The 10286-nt window shown below is 35.0% G+C and overlaps 1 protein-coding gene across 3 annotated transcripts in view; it reads right to left on the bottom strand.

Annotated features, from left to right (window-relative positions):
* Positions 1–255: 255 nt before the first annotated feature.
* Positions 256–10286, bottom strand: part of LOC131154564 (branched-chain-amino-acid aminotransferase-like protein 1) — an 83551-nt gene continuing 73520 nt past the window's right edge. For 2 of the 3 annotated variants that reach the window (XM_058107402.1, XM_058107404.1), the window contains 4 exons: positions 6606–6686; positions 4997–5032; positions 1656–1809; positions 256–621 (listed from right to left, as the gene is read on the bottom strand). In XM_058107402.1, the coding sequence (XP_057963385.1) occupies positions 1681–1809; positions 4997–5032; positions 6606–6686 (246 nt within the window). In that variant the 3' untranslated portion in view covers positions 256–621; positions 1656–1680. Of the gene's footprint in view, positions 622–1504; positions 1810–4996; positions 5033–6605; positions 6687–10286 lie in introns of those variants that run through there. The other variant, XM_058107403.1, reaches the window with a different exon arrangement.

The following is a 10286-nucleotide window of genomic DNA, read 5'->3' as shown; positions in this document are numbered from 1 at the left end:
TCACTGACCTGGTCACACTCCAAAATTCTCAATTGGAACTAGTCTTCTCACATATGTAGGCTTCCATCAGCAACCATTCAACCAGATCGTGACCAAGGCTGTGCCTTCCATTCCCTACTCATCTCTTCAAGCTGGGATGCTGCAGCCTGCGTATTTAAGGTCAAAACTAAAAGAACAGCAGGGATTTATACACTTAAACCAGCCTATTTCATCTGTGCGCAGTCACAAGATCATCTAATCATACTAAACAGAATATTGACTTAAGTTCTTTTATTTCATCAAGTCCTCCACTTTATGATACAAAATCCAGTCCAAGTTTATTAATTACCAAACAGTTTAATACAGGAGCAAACATGATATTCAAAGAAACATAAATTATTACCACCAGAGTTCCATGACAAATAGGAGGTGTTTCGAGTGAAGGGGGGGGGAACTTGCACATCCAGGCAAGTACTTCTGGAGTCTTACGAATACAAGGGTTTCCACTTCCAAACCAATACATACACTAGAAATTTCAAACGATTTCAAACCAATGCTTGCACTGTCAGAACAATTTCATCTTCTTAGCAATGGATTTCACCCATTAATTCCGAGTATGTGCCCATCGACAAAGATGACAACCTGTTGAAGGGAATTGCAACAGATTGAGATGAGAAATATAATTAATAATGATCGAGGACTTGCAACAGTGCGCTTCAAAGCATGAAGATTATAGAGGTAGCATCTGAAAGCCATCAGAGGCAATAATTGTAAGCACGTATGGTTTTCTTCTGGAATAAGGCCACATCACACTATTGTGCCAACAGCAACATCTACTGGAGTACCTCCATGGCTCCATCCCAATCAAAATGGTGCTTGACAATATAATTATTTATAGAACAGAACTGAACAATTAATTTGTTCACGACTGTCATGTAAGTTAATTAACTAGGCTTGGATGGAAAGATCTAATCACGAAAGTATACACATTAGGTCTAGATTCACTCAAGTAAACTCACCTCAAATCAAAAACTAGATATTTCACCAATAATATATATATATATATATATATATATATGCATACACATGCATGATAGTTTCACATCAGTTCTTTGTAGAGTCTATATGGGACCTCGAAATTGGATCTGCAAAGTTAGATTGAAAGTGCTAACTTATCTCATGGACATTGATTAAATTTGGACCTCATTTAACCATAAAAGACCCCCAGCCAAAGTGAGCAAAGTCAGAACTATAATAAAACATTTTAGACCACTTGTAGGATTTTTACTTGACCAGATTGATTAGACCACATAGACCAAACTATCCATATACAATCATCCAATCTAATGGTGGAGATCCCTTTCTGTGATTCACACGTGGACACTACAAAATGATGCAATCTCTCTCTCTCTCTCTCTCTCTCTCTCTCTCTCTCTCTCTCTCTCTCTATATATATATATATATATATATATATATATATACACACACATATAAAGCAAGAAAAAGTGGTGGCATCAAACCTTCTGGAGAATGGAGATGCAGCACTTAAGTCTCATTAAATGTGCATATAGGCACCCCCTCTCTCTCTCTCTCTCTCTCTCTCTCTCTCTCTATATATATATATATATATATATATATACATACATATAAAGCAAGAAAAAGTGGTGGCATCAAACCTTCTGAAGAATGGAGATGCAGCACTTAAGTCTCATTAAATGTGGGTATAGGCACCCCTGACTCTGCTGCCAAGACTTTGTAAGCATTCTGCAATCTATGCGTCACAGTCCCGACTTTGCCATTACCAACCACGCGTCCATCAATCTTGACAACCTGGTAAAGAAATTCATGCAAACTTGGTGTCAGTTATGATATTACAAGATCAACCGAGAACAGATGTCATACATAAGGATCTAGGCTTATCACACCAAAAAGATACTAGCATTTGCACCGCAGAGAAGAGACGGACATTAATTCATTGCAATAAAGATTTTGGCATCTAGCATCTTAAGATTAGGAATTCAATATTAGGTGCGACCCTAGCATTTTAAGGCCAAGTTACTGTGTAAGTGCTAAAATTTGAGATGTCAAAGCAATTTTTAGTGTTAGATATATGTATTAAAAACTTGGAAGAGAAAAGAGTAATATAAATCAATGCAAGAAAACTAGGCAGTGGACTCTAAAAGAAGAAAATATAATAAAATTTAAAAATAAAATAATCAAAAATGACGATTGGACATTAGAGGATGGTGTAGACACAAACACTCCTTGGAGACTTGGAGTAGGATAGCTAGCTTTATTAAAAAGAAAGCAAAAGCAATTTTAGTTTAATCAAGAGGAAGATTCTCGAATAACAAAGAGAGTTGGTGGTAGGATCAAGATGTCAAAAAACTGTAAAGACAAAAAGAAATTAGTGTAACGCATGGCAAAATCGTAGAAACAAGGAAAATTTTGAAAAGTATTAAGAGGCAAGAAAAGATGCAAAAAAGGTCATCAATGAAACTACACATAGATCATCTAATAATTTATATTCTAGATTAGATACAAAAATAGAGGAAAGAAACATTTAAACTTGCTAGAACTAGAGAAAGAAGGAGTAAAGACTTAGGTATATAAAATGTATAAAAAGTGATGATGATATTGTCTTGGTTAAAGAAGAAGACATAAAAGAAAAGTGGCAAAGTTACTTTAGTAAGCTATTTAATAAAAACCAAGTAGAATGCTTAAATTTAGAATTGACAAATGAGAAAAAGGATAAAAATATGAGATTTCTTCGCAAAATTATAGTTAATAAAGTCATGTTTGCACTTAAAAAGATGAAAAATAGAAAACTTATAGAACTAGATAACATCCCAATTGAAGTTAGGAAATGCCTAGGTGATAACGGAATTATATGGTCAGATAATTTATTTAATACAACTATAAAAACTAAGAAAATGTCAGACAAATGGAGGAAACGCACTTTAACACCTATATACAAAAATACAAATGAAGGAAAAGCACTCTTAACACCTATATACAAAAATAAAGGAGATATGCAGCATTGTAACAACTATCATAGAATTAAACTTATCATTCATACAATGAAATTATAGAAAGAGTAGTTGAACAAGGATTAAGGTTAGAAACAAATGTCTCAAAAAATCAATTTGGTTTTATGCCTGGGAGATCTACTACAAAAGTTATATATCTTTTAAGATTAATGAAAAAGTCCTCAAAAAAAAAAAAAAAAAAAGAGGGACTTGTATATAGTTTTTTATTTATTTAGAGAAAGCATATAATAGGGTACCTACGAAAGTTTTATGGTGTATTTTAGAGAAAAAATAAAAATAAAAAGAAAAAGAAAAAGAAAAAAATGTGTATGGTAGGTATACTGATATCATTAAGGATATATACGATGGAGTAATGACTAGCGTTAGGGCTATGGGTGGAGGGGCTAGGGAATTTCCAATCACAATAAGTGTATTGTATATGTTTGCTATAGTGATGAACTTACTAGGAGTATTCAAAATGAGGTTCCATGGTGTATCTTGTTTGCCAATGATATTGTCTTGATTGATGAAACTAAGGGTGGAGTAGAATCTAAGTTAGACTTATGGAGAGAAGCTTTTGAATCTAAAGGTTTTAGGATAAGAAGAAATAAAACAGAATATATAAAATGTATTTTCAGCCATAGTAGGAACATTGGAGAAAGGTTAAACAACTTAAACTTTATGGCCAAGAAATCAATGACACTGGTAGATTTCGGTACCTTGGATCTATTATGATGCAAGCTAACGGAGAAATTGAAGAGGTGTAATGCATAGAGTTAAAGTAGGATAGGTAAAATGGAGAAGTGCTTCAAGTGTGTTGTGTGATTGTAGAATACCAATAAAATTAAAAGGGGGAAATTCTATAGGATGGCTATAAAACCAGCTATGTAATATAAATCATAATGTTGCGCAACTAAGAAACAACATATCCAAAAAGTAGAAATTGTCAAGATAAGAATGCTAAAATGGATGAGTGGTATAACATAAAAGATGAACTAAGGAATGAACATATTTGCAATAAGTTAAGTGTAGATCCTATAAAAGATAAGATAAAAGAAGGACAGCTCAAATAGTTTGGGCATCTTCAACATAGGCCAAATAGTGTGCTAGTAAGTAGTAAGCTAGTTACTATGAGGGGCAGTAGAAGAGATAGACTTAAAATGACTTGGAATGAGATAGTGAATAAAGATTTAAATTTTTCGGAGAAATTGCCCATGGCAATGTAAATTGGTGGAAAAGGATTCATGTAGCCAATCCCATCCAGTGGGACTTGAGGCTTTGTTGTTGTGTTGTTGCTGTTGTTGTTGTAGTTTAGCAGTTTCTATCAGCTAATCAGAAAATGCAATCTGCTAAATAGAACAGCTCTTGCTTTATGTATAGTAAGCCAACTATTTCAGTGCATTGAATCATACAAATCTCCTCTTTTTCTAGATGATCAAGCTACTTTTTGCCTTTGATTCTATAAGCCAAGTTGCAGACTAAAAGCCAAGATCAATCCCAAGTTCATTCAGTGGCAAGTCTATCTTTCAAAATGTACATTCAAAGCTTGAAATCAATATCACTGTATCTCTTTCTTTAAGGCTCAATGATCATTAAGTAATTATCAAACAAAAATCAAACTGGATCTGACATTCCCAACATAGCACTGAAATCCTAAACTCTTGAATACAACTCAAGTCTGAAATACTTGATTCAGTTGGATATCAAGCACCAATTGTGCGGGAAGAGAGCTTTCAATAGCTGCTTAGGGTTTTACAATATATATTGGAAAATTCACACTTAACAAGCACAAATCAAACCAGTTCATTGTAAAGCATCCAACCTAGTATGAAACTCCCAGATTTACACTGGGTACGCCAGCATTGTTTTGGATTATCAGATGGAAAAATTCATTATTTAACCATAGAAAGAACATAAAAAGATCAGGTACTCGTGACACAGACAAAAAAAAAAGCAATAAAGACCATTTATAATATACAAAAACTTACTGGCGTGAGTTCACCCATCGTTCCTGTTGTCCACACCTGCAGGGCAAACATAGGATGACCCTAACTGTATTATGTAGAAAATAAAAAAGGTAAATCATGTGCAACCATGAAGAAAATGAATGAATTGGAAGGCATCAACCAAGCAGTTGACTATGTCATCCATCCATAAGAACGCAGAGAACTATTCAGTTGGATAAAATGTCAATAAAAACAGTCGTCACTCAATTTACTGCATGCACATGTACAATGATAACAGTTTACCTATTGTCAATAATTATAGCATTTCTCAACCACAACAGATATTTCTATTAAGAAATTTTAACAAAACTACTTTTTTATTAAGAAATAAAAATCCCTGATTAACCAAGAACTGGTTATATCACTTATATCATCTATAAATTGATCCTCCATATTGAAAGGACAAAGAAGTTCTCTAACAGTATATTTTATGAAATACTTTTTCTCAGCTATTAAAAAATAGAATATCTGAAATACCTTTTCACAACTATTAAGATATTAAATACATGTGTGACTATGTTCTTGAAAATATATGGTTAGCATATTGATCCAATAAATCATTAAAATATCATGCCTTCAGCTCAAGATAGATATAAAAATCTCATAAAGAATATTTATGTCTAATAAAACTAGTACCTTTTGGTTATTTGACAGAAATTTTCTAAAATCAAATACCAAAGCTAGATTGAGGCACATAAGACAGAAGGGGGCTTAGTTTGACTGACTGTAAAGTGCAACAGACAACAGGTGGCATCATTTGTGATTAGATAGCTAGTTGTTCCATAACATGTAAATTGGATAGAATTCTGGCTACAGATCCAAGAACCTCATCTCTTAAGGAATATTTAAACAGGAGCACCCATGCTGCTGATGAATTGTGTTCCTAACTAAATTTAATACAAACACAATAGAGACATTGTCATTGCAGTTGTGCAGTTCTCACCAAATGACTTCCTGCGATAAATTAAATATTTTTTTTAATAAATTTCAGAGACTTCTGAAGTTCTAACAATTCATCAACCATCTCAGACCTAAACAATAGGATAGATCCTTGTTTTTCAGGCTAAAATACTCAGGCCCACAAAGCTTCAAAATGGAATCTACTTGTGACTTAACCTGACCAAAACAATTCAAATGAACAAATCTTACTAAACAATACAGTACGCCATAAAAATTTATACAATATTTTAGGTTAACATCCTTCAAATTATAAATGTTCATAAAATTTTAAGTTCAATCAGCCCAGCAGAGTATACTGAGAACTACTGGAATAGCAACCATAATGTTTTCACTGAGTAAATCAAAACTTGATGAATCAAGTTGGCCAGGCGAGGTTTCAAGCTGAATTTCCAAGTTTTACTAAAGCAGCCGAAGTTTTACAACTATGGATCAGTTGTGTCAAACTATTTCCCTGATTTATTTGGAAAAAAAATACCAATCATGAAAGACTCCACTGTGTAACACCATCACCCAGTTTGAGAGTTGATGACTCAACTTAATGCTTATGGTCCACTAAACTTGAGCTGAACTACTTCAACAAAAATCAATTAAATCCAGTGGGTAATTCAAGTATGACTCCAGTAAAACATACCTCGTCTGCAGTATGAAACTCTGAAAGACTTATCCGTCGCTCCTCTAAAACCAAGTTTTCCTTTACAACAAGGTCCATGACCTGCAAAGTCAAACCAGTTAGATACCAACACCACATTTTTTTAAGAACAAATCAACAATGAATGGCCATAAAGGATTTAATAAGTATAAATTATCTTTTAATTATGGAAAAGGGAAAAAAACAAAAAAAGAGGTCAACATCATTACATCTTATGGTGACAGATATTCGATTTGTTTGCAATTTAATCATTTCATTCATTATTGTGGGCAATATAAGCTGCAAAATAATTACATGTTTTCACGCCATACAGACAGTAAAACATATAAAACAGGGTGTGTTCTGGCCATAGATATACAACTAGAATAGACAACCTAAAACTGTTCATTTCATTTGATCAACTTCTATCAAAGAAGAGATCTTCAATGCTTCTAAACATTTGGATGGAGACAATGTTCTAAGATCCAACAGAATGGGCATCTCAAACCATTGGGAAATTGTGAAAGGAGATCCAAGGAGTAGTTTAAAGAGTTCCACACTACACTAAGTTTGAGCCTAGCCTCTATGGCTCTAGTCCCTAAGAAAAGTCGGACTAAAGACATAAAAGATTACAGATCTATTACTCTAGTTGGCAGTGCCAGAGTTTTTACAACCTCTTGGTCAAGGTCTTAACCGGAACATTAAGGAAAGTTGTCAGCAAGGTGGGAGGGAGAAATCCGTATGCTTTTTTCTGGAGGGAAGGCAGACATTGGATGCCTATTAGCTAATAAGCTAGTAGCTTAGACACAAAATTGAAGGATGAAGGAAAACAAGCCAGGGGTTATCTGCAAACTTGACATCAAGAAATATTATGATCATGTAAACTCAGAGTTTTTGGACTATATTCTCCATGGAATGGATTTTGGGGGCCTGTGGAGAAAATGGGTGAGGAGATGCATTTCTACTGTAAGATTCTCTTGTTTCTTTGCTTCTAGTAAGGGCTCAAGGCAAGGGGATCCACTCTTCCCTTTGCATTTTTATTTTTGTCCACCAATGGAAATGCTGAGTCTCATGTTAAGAAAGGCAGAAAAGTATGGTCTTTTCCAAGGTTTCAGAATAGGGTGTAAAAGTTCCCATTTGCTTTTTGTTGATTATATGATTATTTACAGTGAAGCAACAGAGGATATATGTTAAATTTCTCTTGTTCACATATGTAGCTGAATTTGAGCAAAAGTCCAGTAATTCTAGTGGAGGGTTAATGAAAATCATGGGCTGCAGTGTGGGATCCTTAACCCTTACCTTGGCCTGCCACTGGGCGAAACAGAGGAAATAGACAATGCAAAAGAATACATAGGACTAGGAAGGTGAAGAATTGAAACATAATGACCAATAGGATAAGTAATTAAGGACCGCGTACATGTTCAAGTATCTTTATGATGAGCAATAGGCAAATCCAACTCAAAATGGGATAGATCTCTAGAATCAGAAGTCGAAACAGTGATGGGCAGAAGAGGCGTTAGCATGGTGGTAGTGATGTCTGTGCTTGCTTTCCATCGTTCATAAACCCTCAATTGTTTATCTTTGTTTGTATCTGATGGATTTGAAAGAGGAATAGAAGAATTTTGGATAGGGATAATGAAAGGAATCGAAGGATCAGCATATAAGGGGGAATCAAAAATCATTGATGGACTCAAAATAGATTCATCCAAGGAGGACTTGCACTAGAGAAATAAGGATGTCCCTTCAAAAAAGGTGACATATGCACTAACATATTTCCAGAGAGTGCAGGGACCAAAACATTTATAACCTTTCAGAGTTCTCAAGAACCTGACAAAGCCACATTTAAGAGCCCTATGAGAGACTTGTCCTGTCCAATATGTCGACCATGAACAAAACAAGTGCAACAAAACGTGGATGTTTTTGGATACATGATGGAGAAGGGTATTGGTCCCCCCCCCCCCCCCCTCTAAGAAAGGTAGAGGGCATCTTATTGAGCAAAAAAAAACAAGTTGTAAGAAGCACATCAGTCCAAAAAGTTTCAGGAACATGCATTTGAAGGAGGCGAGACCGTATTATGTCAAGCAAATGTCTATTTTTTCTTTCAACAACTCCATTTTGTTGAGGGGTATGTATACATGATGTTTGATGAATAATTCCTTTGGCCAAGCAAAAAGATTAAAACTCATTTTGAACAACTTCGAGTGCAATATCAGGATGAAAATTTTGAAATACCAATGCTAAACCGAGTTTTTATTTCTTTGTAGAATTGACTAACATGCTTTCCCAACTGACATAAAGTACACTCAAAACGAGAAACATATTTGAACATGGGAAAAACTTCTTGTAATTTTTGAAGGGATGGATGGATGACCCAATCAAGCATGCTACAGATCAAGATAATACCATGAGTAGAAAGTGAGGAAGTGGTATGACAAGAATTGGATCAACCACCACCACCATCGAAATAGCACAAGTCATCCTTCTTAAGCCCTACACCAATATTCTTCTTCGTTTAGAGATCCTGAATAATACAATAAGAAGGAAAGAATATCACAAAAAAATTATGAGATTTTGTTAGTTGATTGACTAATAATGGAAAGAAGGTCACAAAACAGCTATGAGATTTTGTTAGTTGACTAACGGATAATACGTTCAAGGGAAATTAGGCACATATAAGATAGGAAAGAGGCATAGAAGGAATCGAGAGAATACTGCCACAAATGGAAACCAGTGTCACTCAACCGTCAGCAAGAGTAACCTTAGACTGTAAAGTGGGGGGTTTCAAGGGCTGAAATAAATTAGGACTACCTGTCATATGAGAGGAGGCACCAGGATCAATAACCCAGGGTGAAGAGGATGAAGAGGCAAGAAGTCGGATTGTACCTGAATGGGCCACAATAGCATTTGATGTATAAGAATGAGTTTGGAGTTGTTGAACCATGCGGATAAGATCACTATACTCTTCTCACAACACGGTAGATGTACTCAATTCCCTAGTGGAGTGGCTAGGTGCACTTGAACTTTTAACAATGGAGTCCCACCCTTAGCAATAGACTTATTAGATTGGTTTCCCATGGAGATCACAACAACGATCAATAGTATGATTTTGCTTGCCACAATGTGTGCAAATGCGAGAATTGCCATGGCGGGCTCCTTGTCCAGTACACTACCTTTGCCTTCCAAACCGCATCCTAGGTGCTCCAACACTTCCCTCACTATAGTTGGAGGTGGTACTACATGTTGGGGATGTGGTTGAATAGTATCCGTATATGTGAATAGTAACATATATGTAAAAGGTAACGTATACAAATTCAGATTTATCTGATACCACTTATTTTATACCAAATTCAAGATCAAATTGATATATAGAAAGGCAATGAAGAACAAGCCACACAAATACAACACCAAGAATTTTACGTGGAAAACTCTCCAATTTGGAGAGAAAAACCACGGAGCAGCTAGAAGCAATTCACTAATTCAAATGAGAAGAATACAACAATACAAAAGAAAAATTCTCAAATTCTCTCTCCACACTCAAATACAAAATTGGCTGACAAGCCTTCAAAATACAAGGAATTCTAAGTTTTTTGGGGATGATTGAAATGAGATGGGATGAACCTATTAAAAATACTAGTACTATAGTAGTACTATGTGGTACTATAGTAGTAATGTACGGTACTGTAA

This window comes from Malania oleifera, chromosome 4 (genome assembly GCF_029873635.1).
Source record: "Malania oleifera isolate guangnan ecotype guangnan chromosome 4, ASM2987363v1, whole genome shotgun sequence".
Lineage (NCBI taxonomy): Eukaryota > Viridiplantae > Streptophyta > Magnoliopsida > Santalales > Ximeniaceae > Malania > Malania oleifera.
Note: the sequence above shows the minus strand (reverse complement) of the source record. Positions and strands in the feature narration are given on the sequence as shown.